This window comes from Ascaphus truei, chromosome 2, assembly GCF_040206685.1.
Source record: "Ascaphus truei isolate aAscTru1 chromosome 2, aAscTru1.hap1, whole genome shotgun sequence".
In the NCBI taxonomy this organism is placed as follows: domain Eukaryota; kingdom Metazoa; phylum Chordata; class Amphibia; order Anura; family Ascaphidae; genus Ascaphus; species Ascaphus truei.
Window position 1 is genome coordinate 10,463,402 of NC_134484.1, and position 19,198 is coordinate 10,482,599.

General features: G+C 54.9%; 1 protein-coding gene across 1 annotated transcript in view; it reads left to right on the forward strand.

Annotated features, from left to right (window-relative positions):
* Positions 1-19,198, forward strand: part of LOC142475570 (ubiquitin carboxyl-terminal hydrolase CYLD-like) — a 107,989-nt gene that overhangs the window by 30,394 nt on the left and 58,397 nt on the right. The window contains exons 6-7 of the mRNA XM_075581372.1: positions 476-638; positions 2,198-2,333. Coding sequence (XP_075437487.1) covers positions 476-638; positions 2,198-2,333 — 299 coding nt within the window. The remainder of the gene's footprint in view (positions 1-475; positions 639-2,197; positions 2,334-19,198) is intronic.

Genomic DNA, 19,198 nt, shown 5'->3' on the forward strand with positions numbered 1-19,198 from the left:
GAACGGAAGAGAACGTCTGGACTATGCCTGCAGATTCTAATAGGCCCATCTCTGCGTTCGTTAAACAGTCCGCATGCCCAAATTGGCCGGGAATGGCGGTGTCTGTGCAAATCCATGCACAGAGAGACGCAAACGCAAAGAGTAATCCCTAAATCCTTTGCAAGACCACTAACATCACCGTGGAAATTTTTTTTTTTATTTGCATGGTGTGTAAATTAAACATTTCTACCAAGTCTCCCCGCGACTTGGAGAGAAGAGCTTTCTCTGTCCCAAAAAGCACACGTTTCCGTGGCAAGAGCAAGCAAATAAAATGTATCTTTAATCATTTGTAATGAATACAGTGAAAACTCCCGACTTTTACTGCATCAAATTGCATTCCGTTTTTTTGGGGGGTTCCAGAGCTTCCTAGCTTTGTCCCTTAGTCTTTGGAAGTTGGCATCTCGTCCTCTGATCAGTCTCCTTCCGTGTCACACAGGAAGAAGAGAAGGGGTGCACAGATGGCACCTGGCAGAGCCAGCAATATTTCGTCTGCCCCCTTAAAAGAGGCATTTTTGTGAAGTTGAAAGCCTGCCAGCCTGACACTCGCTTCCTCTGTAACCAAGACTCCCTGCCCAAGAGCCTAGACTCCGGCGCACACAGTGAGTGGTCTTCTGCTGGACAAAGGTCCACGTTCCGGTTTCAATAGCTACCAACAGGCCAACACTGCTCTAATTAACACATAATGACCCTAACTCTCATTATCACTAGTTAGGCTTTTCGGAAAGCCTGACCTGTTGTTGCCTCTGGGACTGCGCTATTATTGGGCGGGGGGAGGGTGGTGAGGAACCCCTTGTTTAGGAACTGACGATGTGGACGTGTGTACAGTATCTGGGAAGATAAAAATAATTGTAAGAGGTTACATTAGAGAATGGACCACAGCACACAGCCAGAAGGGATAGAAGCCTTAACTTTAGCAATTAATTAACTATAGATGGGATCCATATTTAATATTATTGGAGTATTAAGGGATTATTCGGTTTCGTAATAAGATGCAGCTTTTTTTAATTTATTTTGGATCCCCCAAAATAAAAAGTTCCCCAATTTATTCTGGTGGTGTTTGGTCCATTCACATTTTCCTTTTCGTGTGTGCCAGGTTTCAATCTGTCAGTTTGCATCTTCTGGTCCATGGTGCAACCACTCAAATTCCCGTTTTGACCCACATTCATTATTTTACTTTGGTTCGTGTCACATCTTGTTTTGTACAGTATTTTTTTAATCAAAGAAAGGTTTAACCCAAATTCTGCAAATTTATGTACTTGGCAGAACCTATGCAGTTAACAACTCTCTCAGTTCACTAGTTGAGGTGAGTTGACCTCTGGGTTGAGCTGTGGGTTAACCTCTGGGTTGACCTAAGACAGAACACAGAATTACTGGTCAACAGCACTATTCGGCTAGAGGCATCGGAATACCCATTCTTATCTACCCAGTCATCCTCTCATTGTTTTATTTACAGGTCTATAGTCACACTTCCTTTTTAAAGAGAACTTGTTTTATTTTACTTCACCATTCAGTGTAAGAGTATAACTATCGTACAAACCATGCCCCCTCCCCCCGTGTACAGTATAACAGTTTATTGGGAGGAGATTGCGGATAGGATGAGATCTGTGTTGGGTACAGATGGAGACCGCGTTATTGCTCCCGTTAACACGGAATAACATCTCGTTAAGGGATGCAATAACGCCTGTAGGTTTTAATCACCGCTGAACTAACCTGTGAAACAGTAAACCCCGTCACTAACTAAGCAGCAGCCATAAGATGCGGAACAGATACAAGCGCATATCTCCAGATTTATCACAGTGAAAACCATGTAATTGAAACAAAGCTACAGTAGCACAAATGTGCGGTCACAGCAGGAGGAGGAGTTGGGTGGCAGCAATGGCTTTGGCACAGCAGGATTGTGCCAGGAACAGATGATTGTGAGATTTAAAGGGGAAGCCATTGGGATTTCATACGTTGCTTTATCTGGTGTTGATTCTTTGCATCAGATTTCCCCAGTTTCCCAGTCTGGAGACTGACTGATTTCCCCCCAGAATTCCCTTTCCTGGAAGGCCTGTCACCGCAGAGCCTGCAGACCGCCCCCTCCACCCCCGTTAGATACATGTAGTGTTCTCGTACAGAAAGCAGGGTTACAAGAGATCTGTCTCTGTGTGTTTGCCAGGCGGAGCGGGCAACCCCACGATCGTGGAGAAAATCCCTCCTCTGCAGGGCTGCGAAGCCGTGGATGTATTACAGGGGAGGATGAGGGGCATCCAGGGCCACTGCAACTCCTGCTACATGGACGCTGCACTCTTCAGGTACTGTACCGCCGGGCAGGACCCTCCCTGTGTCACACAACTGGCATCGCGCTGTATGTAGATCTTTATATAACGCCAACAATGTACTCGGCGCTTTACAAAAGAATACAGTACAGGAAATATCTTTATATAACTCCATCAATGTACTCGGCGCTTTACAAAAGAATACAGTACAGGAAATATCTTTATATAACTCCATCAATGTACTCGGCGCTTCACAAAAGAGTACAGTACAGGAAATATCTTTATATAACTCCATCAATGTACTCGGCGCTTTACAAAAGAATACAGTACAGGAAATATCTTTATATAACTCCATCAATGTACTCGGCGCTTTACAAAAGAGTACAGTACAGGAAATATCTTTATATAACTCCATCAATGTACTCGGCGCTTTACAAAAGAGTACAGTACAGGAAATATCTTTATATAACTCCATCAATGTACTCAGCGCTTTACAAAAGAATACAGTACAGGAAATATCTTTATATAACTCCATCAATGTACTCGGCACTTTACAAAAGAGTACAGTACAGGAAATATCTTTATATAACTCCATCAATGTACTCGGCGCTTTACAAAAGAGTACAGTACAGGAAATATCCTTATATAACTCCATCAATGTACTCAGCGCTTTACAAAAGAATACAGTACAGGAAATATCTTTATATAACTCCATCAATGTACTCAGCGCTTTACAAAAGAATACAGTACAGGAAATATCTTTATATAACTCCATCAATGTACTCGGCGCTTTACAAAAGAGTACAGTACAGGAAATTATAATAAATAAGTGAAACAGATAAAATCAGACAATAGGAAAGGAGTTCCCTGCCCCGGAGAGCTTACAATCTAAGTGGTATGTAGGGAGACTTGCCAAGACAGCAGGTGAGGGAATAAGTGCAGTAGATGGCAGGGCTTAGGAGTGACCGCGAGTGTGGGACAGTGGCTACGAGTCCAGGCTATCGAAACGTTTCATTTAAGAGGAGAGTTTTAAGGTTTGCTGTCGGTAGTAAGTGCGCACTGGCTGTTTGTTCTCTTTACGATTCCTTATCTCTCCTGCCGCTTAATGCTCCTCCCGTGATCAACGGGGTCAAAGGATAAACACTAAAATGAAAAGAAAAGGCGCACAGAGAGATAATTTCAATAAAGGAAAGCGGTACTTTATGTAAAAAAATAACAAGTCACAAAACTCGCAATAAAAAAACGTCCAGATCTCCCAGTCAGAGCACAGATGTAAACTTCAGCAAGTGGACAGTCCCACACATAGGGGGGAGGGAGGGGGGGGGAAGCAGTAACCTCAAAACTGAGACAAAGTCCTAATGAATAGCTGAAGCAGCCACAACTGCAATCACAGGCAGCTGATCACAGCGCCCTCGTGGGGGAGTGCAGGAAGCCGGTGTCCGTCGTCACGGTCTCAGGCGTCACGCGGTATTGAACGCAAACTCTACCTCTAGGCGTTTCGTGTTGATTTAACGGGGTGATGAAGTGTTTCCCGTGACAGAGTGTGGGGGCTTTATGTGTGGGGAGATCGAGGGGGCTTTGTGTGTGAGGAGGAGAGTGTGAGGGGAGGAGAGTGCGAGGGCTGTGTGTGTGGGGAGGAGAGTGAGGGCTGTGTGTGTGAGGGCTGTGTTTGTGGGGAGGAGAGTGTGAGGGCTGAGTGTGTGGGGAGGAGAGTGTGAGGGCTGTGTGTGTGGGGCGGAGAGTGTGAGGGCTTTGTGTGTGGGGAGGAGAGTGTGAGGGCTGTGTGTGTGGGGAGGAGAGTGAGGGCTGTGTGTGTGAGGGCTGTGTTTGTGGGGAGGAGAGCGTGAGGGCTTTGTGTGTGTGTGGGGAGGAGAGTGAGGGCTATGTGTGTGTGGGGAGGAGAGTGTGAGGGCTATGTGTGTGTGGGGAGGAGAGTGTGAGGGCTGTGTGTGTGGGGAGGAGCGTGTGAGGGCTGTGTGTGTGGGGAGGAGAGTGAGGGCAGTGTGTGTGTGGGGAGGAGAGTGTGAGGGCTGAGTGTGTGTGGGGAGGAGAGTGTGAGGGCTGAGTGTGTGTGGGGAGGAGAGTGTGAGGTTTGTGTGGGGAGGAGAGTGTGAGGGCTTTGTGTGTGGGGAGGAGAGTGTGAGGGCTGTGTGTGTGGGGAGGAGAATGTGAGGGCTGTGTGTGTGGTGAGGGCTGTGTGTGGGGAGGAGAGTGTGAGGGCTGAGTGTGTGTGGGGAGGAGAGTGTGAGGGCTAAGTGTGTGTGGGGAGGAGAGTGTGAGGGCTGTGTGTGTGTGGGGAGGAGAGTGTGAGGGCTGTGTGTGGGGAGGAGAGTGTGAGGGCTGTGTGTGTGTGGGAAGGAGAGTGTGAGGGCTTTGTGTGTGTGGGGAGGAGAGTGAGGGCTTTGTGTGTGTGTGGGGGGGGGGCTGGTGGGGGAGGAGAGTGAGGGCTGTGTGGGGAGGAGAGTGTGAGGGCTGTGTGTGTGGGGAGGAGAGTGTGAGGGCTTTGTGTTTGTGTGGGGAGGAGAGTGTGAGGGCTGTGTGTGGGGAGGAGAGTTTGTGTGTGGGGAGGAGAGTGTGATGACTGTGTGTGGGGAGGAGAGTGTGATGACTGTGTGTGGGGAGGAGAGTGTGAGGGCTGTGTGTGTGGGGAGGAGAGTGTGAGGGCTGTGTGTGGGGAGGAGAGTGTGAGGGCTGTGTGTGTAGGGAGGAGAGAGGACTTTGTGTGTCGGGAGGTGAGTGGGGGCTGTGTGTGGCTGTGTGTGTGTGTGTGTGTGTGTGTGTGCGTGTGAGGAGAGTGTGAGGGCTTTGTGTGTGGGGAGGAGAGTGTGAGGGCGGTGGGTGTGGGGAGGGCGTTTGTGGGCTGTGGGGAGGAGAGTGAGAGCTGTGTGTGTGGGGAGGAGAGTGTGTTGGCTGTGTGTGTGGGGAGGAGAGGGTGAGTGCTTTGTGTGTGAGGGCTGTGTGGGGAGGAGAGTGTGAGGGCTAAGTGTGTGTGGGGAGGAGAGTGAGGGCTTTGTGTGTGTGGGGGGGGAGGAGAGTGAGGGCTGTGTGGGGAGGAGAGTGAGGGCTGTGTGTGTGGGGAGGAGAGTGTGAGGGCTTTGTGTGTGTATGGGGAGGAGAGTGTGAGGGCTGTGTGTGGGGAGGAGAGTTTGTGTGTGGGGAGGAGAGTGTGATGACTGTGTGTGGGGAGGAGAGTGTGAGGGCTGTGTGTGTGGGGAGGAGAGTGTGAGGGCTGAGTGTGTGTGGGGAGGAGAGTGTGAGGGCTGTGTGTGTGGGGAGGAGAGTGAGGGCTGTGTGTGTAGGGAGGAGAGAGGACTTTGTGTGTCGGGAGGTGAGGGGGGCTGTGTGTGTGTGTGTGTGTGTGTGTGTGTGTGTGTGTGTGTGTGTGTGTGTGTGTGTGTGTGTGTGTGTGTGTGTGTGTGTGTGTGTGTGTGTGTGTGTGAGGAGAGTGTGAGGGCTTTGTGTGTGGGGAGGGAGAGTGTGAGGGCTGTGTGTGTGGGGAGGGCGTTTGTGGGCTGTGTGGGGAGGAGAGTGAGAGCTGTGTGTGTGGGGAGGAGAGTGTGTTGGCAGTGTGTGTGGGGAGGAGAGGGTGAGTGCTTTGTGTGTGAGGGCTGTGTGTGGGGAGGAGAGTGAGAGGGCTTTGTGTGTGGGGAGGAGAGTGTGAGGGCTGAGTGTGTGTGGGGAGGAGAGTGTGAGGGCTGAGTGGAGACAAGGTAGGAGAACATAGTTCAGTAATAGTGCTCTAAGGACCTTAGATGTTAGACATGTAATAATGAATTGGTTTCTTGATTGAAGAACGGTAATAGGCTGGGTTAAGGTGTATAAGTGAGTAAATGAGGTATATATGGGTGAGCGTATATGTATGAGACCTGGATAAATGTCCTGGTGAGTGTGGGTGAATGGAGATATATGAGCCCCACCCCTTCACTGCCAATGTGGACTAGATCTGACAAACGACTGTGAACACCAATAAAATACCTCAAAGTACCATATCAAAGTACAGACTCACGTGACCATGCCCATAGTGCCTTCCAAGATGCGTGCTTCTGCAGGTTGAGTAAAGGTCAGGTAGCCACGAATGCAGGGATGCAGCGCACAGCAAAGGAACAGGATTCCACGGGACAGCAGCGGTATGGTAAAAAAGATCCTTTATTATAACATCATGCTGCAGACAGGAATGGGTGCACCATGATGTTATAATAAAGGATCTTTTTTACCATACCGCTGCTGTCCCGTGGAATCCTGTTCTTTTGCTGTGCGCTGCATCCCTGCATTCGTGGCTACCTGTGTGGGGAGGAGAGTGTGAGGGCTGTGTGTGTGGGGCGGAGAGTGTGAGGGCTGTGTGTGGGGAGGAGAGTGTGAGGGCTGTGTGTGTGTGGGGAGGAGAGTGTGAGGGCTGTGTGTGTGTGGGGAGGAGAGTGTGAGGGCTGTGTGTGTGGGGCGGAGCGTGTGAGGGCTGTGTGTGGGGGGAGGAGAGTGTGAGGGCTGTGTGTGGGGAGGAGAGTGTGAGGGCTGTGTGTGGGGGGAGGAGAGTGTGAGGGCTGTGTGTGTGGGGAGGAGAGTGAGGGCTGTGTGTGTGAGGGCTGTGTTTGTGGGGAGGAGAGTGAGGGCTGAGTGTGTGGGGAGGAGAGTGTGAGGGCTGTGTGTGTGGGGCGGAGAGTGTGAGGGCTTTGTGTGTGGGGAGGAGAGTGTGAGGGCTGTGTGTGTGGGGAGGAGAGTGAGGGCTGTGTGTGTGAGGGCTGTGTTTGTGGGGAGGAGAGCGTGAGGGCTTTGTGTGTGTGTGGGGAGGAGAGTGAGGGCTATGTGTGTGTGGGGAGGAGAGTGTGAGGGCTATGTGTGTGTGGGGAGGAGAGTGTGAGGGCTGTGTGTGTGGGGAGGAGCGTGTGAGGGCTGTGTGTGTGGGGAGGAGAGTGAGGGCAGTGTGTGTGTGGGGAGGAGAGTGTGAGGGCTGAGTGTGTGTGGGGAGGAGAGTGTGAGGGCTGAGTGTGTGTGGGGAGGAGAGTGTGAGGTTTGTGTGGGGAGGAGAGTGTGAGGGCTTTGTGTGTGGGGAGGAGAGTGTGAGGGCTGTGTGTGTGGGGAGGAGAATGTGAGGGCTGTGTGTGTGGTGAGGACTGTGTGTGGGGAGGAGAGTGTGAGGGCTGAGTGTGTGTGGGGAGGAGAGTGTGAGGGCTAAGTGTGTGTGGGGAGGAGAGTGTGAGGGCTGTGTGTGTGTGGGGAGGAGAGTGTGAGGGCTGTGTGTGGGGAGGAGAGTGTGAGGGCTGTGTGTGTGTGGGAAGGAGAGTGTGAGGGCTTTGTGTGTGTGGGGAGGAGAGTGAGGGCTTTGTGTGTGTGTGGGGGGGGGGGGCTGGTGGGGGAGGAGAGTGAGGGCTGTGTGGGGAGGAGAGTGTGAGGGCTGTGTGTGTGGGGAGGAGAGTGTGAGGGCTTTGTGTGTGTGTGGGGAGGAGAGTGTGAGGGCTGTGTGTGGGGAGGAGAGTTTGTGTGTGGGGAGGAGAGTGATGACTGTGTGTGGGGAGGAGAGTGTGATGACTGTGTGTGGGGAGGAGAGTGTGAGGGCTGTGTGTGTGGGGAGGAGAGTGTGAGGGCTGTGTGTGGGGAGGAGAGTGTGAGGGCTGTCTGTGTAGGGAGGAGAGAGGACTTTGTGTGTCGGGAGGTGAGTGGGGGCTGTGTGTGGCTGTGTGTGTGTGTGTGTGTGTGTGTGTGTGTGTGTGTGTGTGTGTGTGTGTGTGTGTGAGGAGAGTGTGAGGGCTTTGTGTGTGGGGAGGAGAGTGTGAGGGCTGTGTGTGTGGGGAGGGCGTTTGTGGGCTGTGGGGAGGAGAGTGAGAGCTGTGTGTGTGGGGAGGAGAGTGTGTTGGCTGTGTGTGTGGGGAGGAGAGGGTGAGTGCTTTGTGTGTGAGGGCTGTGTGGGGAGGAGAGTGAGGGCTAAGTGTGTGTGGGGAGGAGAGTGAGGGCTTTGTGTGTGTGGGGGGGGAGGAGAGTGAGGGCTGTGTGGGGAGGAGAGTGAGGGCTGTGTGTGTGGGGAGGAGAGTGTGAGGGCTTTGTGTGTGTATGGGGAGGAGAGTGTGAGGGCTGTGTGTGGGGAGGAGAGTTTGTGTGTGGGGAGGAGAGTGTGATGACTGTGTGTGGGGAGGAGAGTGTGAGGGCTGTGTGTGTGGGGAGGAGAGTGTGAGGGCTGAGTGTGTGTGGGGAGGAGAGTGTGAGGGCTGTGTGTGTGGGGAGGAGAGTGAGGGCTGTGTGTGTAGGGAGGAGAGAGGACTTTGTGTGTCGGGAGGTGAGTGGGGGCTGTGTGTGTGTGTGTGTGTGTGTGTGTGGGAGGAGAGTGTGAGGGCTTTGTGTGTGGGGAGGGAGAGTGTGAGGGCTGTGTGTGTGGGGAGGGCGTTTGTGGGCTGTGTGGGGAGGAGAGTGAGAGCTGTGTGTGTGGGGAGGAGAGTGTGTTGGCTGTGTGTGTGGGGAGGAGAGAGTGAGTGCTTTGTGTGTGAGGGCTGTGTGTGGGGAGGAGAGTGAGAGCTGTGTGTGTGGGGAGGAGAGTGTGTTGGCTGTGTGTGTGGGGAGGAGAGGGTGAGTGCTTTGTGTGTGTGGGCTGTGTGTGGGGAGGAGAGTGTGAGGGCTTTGTGTGTGGGGAGGAGTGTGTGTGGGGAGGAGAGTGTGAGGGCTGAGTGGAGACAAGGTAGGAGAACATAGTTCAGTAATAGTGCTCTAAGGACCTTAGATGTTAGACATGTAATAATGAATTGGTTTCTTGATTGAAGAACGGTAATAGGCTGGGTTAAGGTGTATAAGTGAGTAAATGAGGTATATATGGGTGAGCGTATATGTACTGTATGAGACCTGGATAAATGTCCTGGTGAGTGTGGGTGAATGGAGATATATGAGCCCCACCCCTTCACTGCCAATGTGGACTAGATCTGACAAACGACTGTGAACACCAATAAAATACCTCAAAGTACCATATCAAAGTACAGACTCACGTGACCATGCCCATAGTGCCTTCCAAGATGCGTGCTTCTGCAGGTTGAGTAAAGGTCAGGTAGCCACGAATGCAGGGATGCAGCGCACAGCAAAGGAACAGGATTCCACGGGACAGCAGCGGTATGGTAAAAAAGATCCTTTATTATAACATCATGCTGCAGACAGGAATGGGTGCACCATGATGTTATAATAAAGGATCTTTTTTACCATACCGCTGCTGTCCCGTGGAATCCTGTTCTTTTGCTGTGCGCTGAATCCCTGCATTCGTGGCTACCTGTGTGGGGAGGAGAGTGTGAGGGCTGTGTGTGTGGGGCGGAGAGTGTGAGGGCTGTGTGTGGGGAGGAGAGTGTGAGGGCTGTGTGTGTGTGGGGAGGAGAGTGTGAGGGCTGTGTGTGTGTGGGGAGGAGAGTGTGAGGGCTGTGTGTGTGTGGGGAGGAGAGTGAGGGCTGTGTGTGTGGGGCGGAGCGTGTGAGGGCTGTGTGTGGGGGGAGGAGAGTGTGAGGGCTGTGTGTGGGGAGGAGAGTGTGAGGGCTGTGTGTGGGGGGAGGAGAGTGTGAGGGCTGTGTGTGTGGGGAGGAGAGTGAGGGCTGTGTGTGTGAGGGCTGTGTTTGTGGGGAGGAGAGTGAGGGCTGAGTGTGTGGGGAGGAGAGTGTGAGGGCTGTGTGTGTGGGGCGGAGAGTGTGAGGGCTTTGTGTGTGGGGAGGAGAGTGTGAGGGCTGTGTGTGTGGGGAGGAGAGTGAGGGCTGTGTGTGTGAGGGCTGTGTTTGTGGGGAGGAGAGCGTGAGGGCTTTGTGTGTGTGTGGGGAGGAGAGTGAGGGCTATGTGTGTGTGGGGAGGAGAGTGTGAGGGCTATGTGTGTGTGGGGAGGAGAGTGTGAGGGCTGTGTGTGTGGGGAGGAGCGTGTGAGGGCTGTGTGTGTGGGGAGGAGAGTGAGGGCAGTGTGTGTGTGGGGAGGAGAGTGTGAGAGCTGAGTGTGTGTGGGGAGGAGAGTGTGAGGGCTGAGTGTGTGTGGGGAGGAGAGTGTGAGGTTTGTTTGGGGAGGAGAGTGTGAGGGCTTTGTGTGTGGGGAGGAGAGTGTGAGGGCTGTGTGTGTGGGGAGGAGAATGTGAGGGCTGTGTGTGTGGTGAGGGCTGTGTGTGGGGAGGAGAGTGTGAGGGCTGAGTGTGTGTGGGGAGGAGAGTGTGAGGGCTAAGTGTGTGTGGGGAGGAGAGTGTGAGGGCTGTGTGTGTGTGGGGAGGAGAGTGTGAGGGCTGTGTGTGGGGAGGAGAGTGTGAGGGCTGTGTGTGTGTGGGAAGGAGAGTGTGAGGGCTTTGTGTGTGTGGGGAGGAGAGTGAGGGCTTTGTGTGTGTGGGGGGGGGGGCTGGTGGGGGAGGAGAGTGAGGGCTGTGTGGGGAGGAGAGTGTGAGGGCTGTGTGTGTGGGGAGGAGAGTGTGAGGGCTTTGAGTGTGTGTGGGGAGGAGAGTGTGAGGGCTGTGTGTGGGGAGGAGAGTTTGTGTGTGGGGAGGAGAGTGATGACTGTGTGTGGGGAGGAGAGTGTGATGACTGTGTGTGGGGAGGAGAGTGTGAGGGCTGTGTGTGTGGGGAGGAGAGTGTGAGGGCTGTGTGTGGGGAGGAGAGTGTGAGGGCTGTGTGTGTAGGGAGGAGAGAGGACTTTGTGTGTCGGGAGGTGAGTGGGGGCTGTGTGTGGCTGTGTGTGTGTGTGTGTGTGTGTGTGTGTGTGTGTGTGAGGAGAGTGTGAGGGCTTTGTGTGTGGGGAGGAGAGTGTGAGGGCTGTGTGTGTGGGGAGGGCGTTTGTGGGCTGTGGGGAGGAGAGTGAGAGCTGTGTGTGTGGGGAGGAGAGTGTGTTGGCTGTGTGTGTGGGGAGGAGAGGGTGAGTGCTTTGTGTGTGAGGGCTGTGTGGGGAGGAGAGTGAGGGCTAAGTGTGTGTGGGGAGGAGAGTGAGGGCTTTGTGTGTGTGGGGGGGGGAGGAGAGTGAGGGCTGTGTGGGGAGGAGAGTGAGGGCTGTGTGTGTGGGGAGGAGAGTGTGAGGGCTTTGTGTGTGTATGGGGAGGAGAGTGTGAGGGCTGTGTGTGGGGAGGAGAGTTTGTGTGTGGGGAGGAGAGTGTGATGACTGTGTGTGGGGAGGAGAGTGTGAGGGCTGTGTGTGTGGGGAGGAGAGTGTGAGGGCTGAGTGTGTGTGGGGAGGAGAGTGTGAGGGCTGTGTGTGTGGGGAGGAGAGTGAGGGCTGTGTGTGTAGGGAGGAGAGAGGACTTTGTGTGTCGGGAGGTGAGTGGGGGCTGTGTGTGTGTGTGTGTGTGTGTGTGTGTGTGTGGGAGGAGAGTGTGAGGGCTTTGTGTGTGGGGAGGGAGAGTGTGAGGGCTGTGTGTGTGGGGAGGGCGTTTGTGGGCTGTGTGGGGAGGAGAGTGAGAGCTGTGTGTGTGGGGAGGAGAGTGTGTTGGCTGTGTGTGTGGGGAGGAGAGGGTGAGTGCTTTGTGTGTGAGGGCTGTGTGTGGGGAGGAGAGTGAGAGCTGTGTGTGTGGGGAGGAGAGTGTGTTGGCTGTGTGTGTGGGGAGGAGAGGGTGAGTGCTTTGTGTGTGTGGGCTGTGTGTGGGGAGGAGAGTGTGAGGGCTTTGTGTGTGGGGAGGAGTGTGAGGGCTGAGTGTGTGTGGGGAGGAGAGTGTGAGGGCTGAGTGGAGACAAGGTAGGAGAACATAGTTCAGTAATAGTGCTCTAAGGACCTTAGATGTTAGACATGTAATAATGAATTGGTTTCTTGATTGAAGAACGGTAATAGGCTGGGTTAAGGTGTATAAGTGAGTAAATGAGGTATATATGGGTGAGCGTATATGTATGAGACCTGGATAAATGTCCTGGTGAGTGTGGGTGAATGGAGATATATGAGCCCCACCCCTTCACTGCCAATGTGGACTAGATCTGACAAACGACTGTGAACACCAATAAAATACCTCAAAGTACCATATCAAAGTACAGACTCACGTGACCATGCCCATAGTGCCTTCCAAGATGCGTGCTTCTGCAGGTTGAGTAAAGGTCAGGTAGCCACGAATGCAGGGATGCAGCGCACAGCAAAGGAACAGGATTCCACGGGACAGCAGCGGTATGGTAAAAAAAGATCCTTTATTATAACATCATGCTGCAGACAGGAATGGGTGCACCATGATGTTATAATAAAGGATCTTTTTTACCATACCGCTGCTGTCCCGTGGAATCCTGTTCTTTTGCTGTGCGCTGCATCCCTGCATTCGTGGCTACCTGTGTGGGGAGGAGAGTGTGAGGGCTGTGTGTGTGGGGCGGAGAGTGTGAGGGCTGTGTGTGGGGAGGAGAGTGTGAGGGCTGTGTGTGTGTGGGGAGGAGAGTGTGAGGGCTGTGTGTGTGTGGGGAGGAGAGTGTGAGGGCTGTGTGTGTGTGGGGAGGAGAGTGTGAGGGCTGTGTGTGTGGGGCGGAGCGTGTGAGGGCTGTGTGTGGGGGGAGGAGAGTGTGAGGGCTGTGTGTGGGGAGGAGAGTGTGAGGGCTGTGTGTGGGGGGAGGAGAGTGTGAGGGCTGTGTGTGGGGAGGAGAGTGAGGGCTGTGTGTGTGTGGGGAGGAGAGTGTGAGGGCTGTGTGTGTGGGGAGGAGCGTGTGAGGGCTGTGTGTGTGGGGAGGAGAGTGAGGGCAGTGTGTGTGTGGGGAGGAGAGTGTGAGGGCTGAGTGTGTGTGGGGAGGAGAGTGTGAGGGCTGAGTGTGTGTGGGGAGGAGAGTGTGAGGTTTGTGTGGGGAGGAGAGTGTGAGGGCTTTGTGTGTGGGGAGGAGAGTGTGAGGGCTGTGTGTGTGGGGAGGAGAATGTGAGGGCTGTGTGTGTGGTGAGGGCTGTGTGTGGGGAGGAGAGTGTGAGGGCTGAGTGTGTGTGGGGAGGAGAGTGTGAGGGCTAAGTGTGTGTGGGGAGGAGAGTGTGAGGGCTGTGTGTGTGTGGGGAGGAGAGTGTGAGGGCTGTGTGTGGGGAGGAGAGTTTGTGTGTGGGGAGGAGAGTGATGACTGTGTGTGGGGAGGAGAGTGTGATGACTGTGTGTGGGGAGGAGAGTGTGAGGGCTGTGTGTGTGGGGAGGAGAGTGTGAGGGCTGTGTGTGGGGAGGAGAGTGTGAGGGCTGTGTGTGTAGGGAGGAGAGAGGACTTTGTGTGTCGGGAGGTGAGTGGGGGCTGTGTGTGGCTGTGTGTGTGTGTGTGTGTGTGTGTGTGTGTGTGTGTGTGAGGAGAGTGTGAGGGCTTTGTGTGTGGGGAGGAGAGTGTGAGGGCTGTGTGTGTGGGGAGGGCGTTTGTGGGCTGTGGGGAGGAGAGTGAGAGCTGTGTGTGTGGGGAGGAGAGTGTGTTGGCTGTGTGTGTGGGGAGGAGAGGGTGAGTGCTTTGTGTGTGAGGGCTGTGTGGGGAGGAGAGTGAGGGCTAAGTGTGTGTGGGGAGGAGAGTGAGGGCTTTGTGTGTGTGGGGGGGGAGGAGAGTGAGGGCTGTGTGGGGAGGAGAGTGAGGGCTGTGTGTGTGGGGAGGAGAGTGTGAGGGCTTTGTGTGTGTATGGGGAGGAGAGTGTGAGGGCTGTGTGTGGGGAGGAGAGTTTGTGTGTGGGGAGGAGAGTGTGATGACTGTGTGTGGGGAGGAGAGTGTGAGGGCTGTGTGTGTGGGGAGGAGAGTGTGAGGGCTGAGTGTGTGTGGGGAGGAGAGTGTGAGGGCTGTGTGTGTGGGGAGGAGAGTGAGGGCTGTGTGTGTAGGGAGGAGAGAGGACTTTGTGTGTCGGGAGGTGAGTGGGGGCTGTGTGTGTGTGTGTGTGTGTGTGTGGGAGGAGAGTGTGAGGGCTTTGTGTGTGGGGAGGGAGAGTGTGAGGGCTGTGTGTGTGGGGAGGGCGTTTGTGGGCTGTGGGGAGGAGAGTGAGAGCTGTGTGTGTGGGGAGGAGAGTGTGTTGGCTGTGTGTGTGGGGAGGAGAGAGTGAGTGCTTTGTGTGTGAGGGCTGTGTGTGGGGAGGAGAGTGAGAGCTGTGTGTGTGGGGAGGAGAGTGTGTTGGCTGTGTGTGTGGGGAGGAGAGGGTGAGTGCTTTGTGTGTGTGGGCTGTGTGAGGGCTTTGTGTGTGGGGAGGAGTGTGAGGGCTGAGTGTGTGTGGGGAGGAGAGTGTGAGGGCTGAGTGGAGACAAGGTAGGAGAACATAGTTCAGTAATAGTGCTCTAAGGACCTTAGATGTTAGACATGTAATAATGAATTGGTTTCTTGATTGAAGAACGGTAATAGGCTGGGTTAAGGTGTATAAGTGAGTAAATGAGGTATATATGGGTGAGCGTATATGTACTGTATGAGACCTGGATAAATGTCCTGGTGAGTGTGGGTGAATGGAGATATATGAGCCCCACCCCTTCACTGCCAATGTGGACTAGATCTGACAAACGACTGTGAACACCAATAAAATACCTCAAAGTACCATATCAAAGTACAGACTCACGTGACCATGCCCATAGTGCCTTCCAAGATGCGTGCTTCTGCAGGTTGAGTAAAGGTCAGGTAGCCACGAATGCAGGGATGCAGCGCACAGCAAAGGAACAGGATTCCACGGGACAGCAGCGGTATGGTAAAAAAGATCCTTTATTATAACATCATGCTGCAGACAGGAATGGGTGCACCATGATGTTATAATAAAGGATCTTTTTTACCATACCGCTGCTGTCCCGTGGAATCCTGTTCTTTTGCTGTGCGCTGCATCCCTGCATTCGTGGCTACCTGTGTGGGGAGGAGAGTGTGAGGGCTGTGTGTGTGGGGCGGAGAGTGTGAGGGCTGTGTGTGGGGAGGAGAGTGTGAGGGCTGTGTGTGTGTGGGGAGGAGAGTGTGAGGGCTGTGTGTGTGTGGGGAGGAGAGTGTGAGGGCTGTGTGTGTGTGGGGAGGAGAGTGAGGGCTGTGTGTGTGGGGCGGAGCGTGTGAGGGCTGTGTGTGGGGGGAGGAGAGTGTGAGGGCTGTGTGTGGGGAGGAGAGTGTGAGGGCTGTGTGTGGGGGGAGGAGAGTGTGAGGGCTGTGTGTGTGGGGAGGAGAGTGAGGGCTGTGTGTGTGAGGGCTGTGTTTGTGGGGAGGAGAGTGAGGGCTGAGTGTGTGGGGAGGAGAGTGTGAGGGCTGTGTGTGTGGGGCGGAGAGTGTGAGGGCTTTGTGTGTGGGGAGGAGAGTGTGAGGGCTGTGTGTGTGGGGAGGAGAGTGAGGGCTGTGTGTGTGAGGGCTGTGTTTGTGGGGAGGAGAGCGTGAGGGCTTTGTGTGTGTGTGGGGAGGAGAGTGAGGGCTATGTGTGTGTGGGGAGGAGAGTGTGAGGGCTATGTGTGTGTGGGGAGGAGAGTGTGAGGGCTGTGTGTGTGGGGAGGAGCGTGTGAGGGCTGTGTGTGTGGGGAGGAGAGTGAGGGCAGTGTGTGTGTGGGGAGGAGAGTGTGAGGGCTGAGTGTGTGTGGGGAGGAGAGTGTGAGGGCTGAGTGTGTGTGGGGAGGAGAGTGTGAGGTTTGTGTGGGGAGGAGAGTGTGAGGGCTTTGTGTGTGGGGAGGAGAGTGTGAGGGCTGTGTGTGTGGGGAGGAGAATGTGAGGGCTGTGTGTGTGGTGAGGGCTGTGTGTGGGGAGGAGAGTGTGAGGGCTGAGTGTGTGTGGGGAGGAGAGTGTGAGGGCTAAGTGTGTGTGGGGAGGAGAGTGTGAGGGCTGTGTGTGTGTGGGGAGGAGAGTGTGAGGGCTGTGTGTGGGGAGGAGAGTGTGAGGGCTGTGTGTGTGTGGGAAGGAGAGTGTGAGGGCTTTGTGTGTGTGGGGAGGAGAGTGAGGGCTGTGTGTGTGTGGGGGGGGGGCTGGTGGGGGAGGAGAGTGAGGGCTGTGTGGGGAGGAGAGTGTGAGGGCTGTGTGTGTGGGGAGGAGAGTGTGAGGGCTGTGTGTGTGTGGGGAGGAGAGTGTGAGGGCTGTGTGTGTGGGGAGGAGCGTGTGAGGGCTGTGTGTGTGGGGAGGAGAGTGAGGGCAGTGTGTGTGTGGGGAGGAGAGTGTGAGGGCTGAGTGTGTGTGGGGAGGAGAGTGTGAGGGCTGAGTGTGTGTGGGGAGGAGAGTGTGAGGTTTGTGTGGGGAGGAGAGTGTGAGGGCTTTGTGTGTGGGGAGGAGAGTGTGAGGGCTGTGTGTGTGGGGAGGAGAATGTGAGGGCTGTGTGTGTGGTGAGGGCTGTGTGTGGGGAGGAGAGTGTGAGGGCTGAGTGTGTGTGGGGAGGAGAGTGTGAGGGCTGTGTGTGTGTGGGGAGGAGAGTGTGAGGGCTGTGTGTGTGTGGGGAGGAGAGTGTGAGGGCTGTGTGTGGGGAGGAGAGTGTGAGGGCTGTGTGTGTGTGGGAAGGAGAGTGTGAGGGCTTTGTGTGTGTGGGGAGGAGAGTGAGGGCTTTGTGTGTGTGTGGGGGGGGGGGGCTGGTGGGGGAGGAGAGTGAGGGCTGTGTGGGGAGGAGAGTGTGAGGGCTGTGTGTGTGGGGAGGAGAGTGTGAGGGCTTTGTGTGTGTGTGGGGAGGAGAGTGTGAGGGCTGTGTGTGGGGAGGAGAGTTTGTGTGTGGGGAGGAGAGTGATGACTGTGTGTGGGGAGGAGAGTGTGATGACTGTGTGTGGGGAGGAGAGTGTGAGGGGCTGTGTGTGTGGGGAGGAGAGTGTGAGGGCTGTGTGTGGGGAGGAGAGTGTGAGGGCTGTGTGTGTAGGGAGGAGAGAGGACTTTGTGTGTCGGGAGGTGAGTGGGGGCTGTGTGTGGCTGTGTGTGTGTGTGTGTGTGTGTGAGGAGAGTGTGAGGGCTTTGTGTGTGGGGAGGAGAGTGTGAGGGCTGTGTGTGTGGGGAGGGCGTTTGTGGGCTGTGGGGAGGAGAGTGAGAGCTGTGTGTGTGGGGAGGAGAGTGTGTTGGCTGTGTGTGTGGGGAGGAGAGGGTGAGTGCTTTGTGTGTGAGGGCTGTGTGGGGAGGAGAGTGAGGGCTAAGTGTGTGTGGGGAGGAGAGTGAGGGCTTTGTGTGTGTGGGGGGGAGGAGAGTGAGGGCTGTGTGGGGAGGAGAGTGAGGGCTGTGTGTGTGGGGAGGAGAGTGTGAGGGCTTTGTGTGTGTATGGGGAGGAGAGTGTGAGGGCTGTGTGTGGGGAGGAGAGTTTGTGTGTGGGGAGGAGAGTGTGATGACTGTGTGTGGGGAGGAGAGTGTGAGGGCTGTGTGTGTGGGGAGGAGAGTGTGAGGGCTGAGTGTGTGTGGGGAGGAGAGTGTGAGGGCTGTGTGTGTGGGGAGGAGAGTGAGGGCTGTGTGTGTAGGGAGGAGAGAGGACTTTGTGTGTCGGGAGGTGAGTGGGGGCTGTGTGTGTGTGTGTGTGTGTGTGTGTGTGTGTGTGTGTGTGTGTGTGTGTGTGTGTGTGTGTGTGTGGAGAGTGTGAGGGCTTTGTGTGTGGGGAGGAGAGTGTGAGGGCTGTGTGTGGGGAGGAGAGTTTGTGTGTGGGGAGGAGAGTGATGACTGTGTGTGGGGAGGAGAGTGTGATGACTGTGTGTGGGGAGGAGAGTGTGAGGGCTGTGTGTGTGGGGAGGAGAGTGTGAGGGCTGTGTGTGGGGAGGAGAGTGTGAGGGCTGTGTGTGTAGGGAGGAGAGAGGACTTTGTGTGTCGGGAGGTGAGTGGGGGCTGTGTGTGGCTGTGTGTGTGTGTGTGTGTGTGTGTGTGTGTGTGTGTGAGGAGAGTGTGAGGGCTTTGTGTGTGGGGAGGAGAGTGTGAGGGCTGTGTGTGTGGGGAGGGCGTTTGTGGGCTGTGGGGAGGAGAGTGAGAGCTGTGTGTGTGGGGAGGAGAGTGTGTTGGCTGTGTGTGTGGGGAGGAGAGGGTGAGTGCTTTGTGTGTGAGGGCTGTGTGGGGAGGAGAGTGAGGGCTAAGTGTGTGTGGGGAGGAGAGTGAGGGCTTTGTGTGTGTGGGGGGGGAGGAGAGTGAGGGCTGTGTGGGGAGGAGAGTGAGGGCTGTGTGTGTGGGGAGGAGAGTGTGAGGGCTTTGTGTGTGTATGGGGAGGAGAGTGTGAGGGCTGTGTGTGGGGAGGAGAGTTTGTGTGTGGGGAGGAGAGTGTGATGACTGTGTGTGGGGAGGAGAGTGTGAGGGCTGTGTGTGTGGGGAGGAGAGTGTGAGGGCTGAGTGTGTGTGGGGAGGAGAGTGTGAGGGCTGTGTGTGTGGGGAGGAGAGTGAGGGCTGTGTGTGTAGGGAGGAGAGAGGACTTTGTGTGTCGGGAGGTGAGTGGGGGCTGTGTGTGTGTGTGTGTGTGTGTGTGGGAGGAGAGTGTGAGGGCTTTGTGTGTGGGGAGGGAGAGTGTGAGGGCTGTGTGTGTGGGGAGGGCGTTTGTGGGCTGTGGGGAGGAGAGTGAGAGCTGTGTGTGTGGGGAGGAGAGTGTGTTGGCTGTGTGTGTGGGGAGGAGAGAGTGAGTGCTTTGTGTGTGAGGGCTGTGTGTGGGGAGGAGAGTGAGAGCTGTGTGTGTGGGGAGGAGAGTGTGTTGGCTGTGTGTGTGGGGAGGAGAGGGTGAGTGCTTTGTGTGTGTGGGCTGTGTGAGGGCTTTGTGTGTGGGGAGGAGTGTGAGGGCTGAGTGTGTGTGGGGAGGAGAGTGTGAGGGCTGAGTGGAGACAAGGTAGGAGAACATAGTTCAGTAATAGTGCTCTAAGGACCTTAGATGTTAGACATGTAATAATGAATTGGTTTCTTGATTGAAGAACGGTAATAGGCTGGGTTAAGGTGTATAAGTGAGTAAATGAGGTATATATGGGTGAGCGTATATGTACTGTATGAGACCTGGATAAATGTCCTGGTGAGTGTGGGTGAATGGAGATATATGAGCCCCACCCCTTCACTGCCAATGTGGACTAGATCTGACAAACGACTGTGAACACCAATAAAATACCTCAAAGTACCATATCAAAGTACAGACTCACGTGACCATGCCCATAGTGCCTTCCAAGATGCGTGCTTCT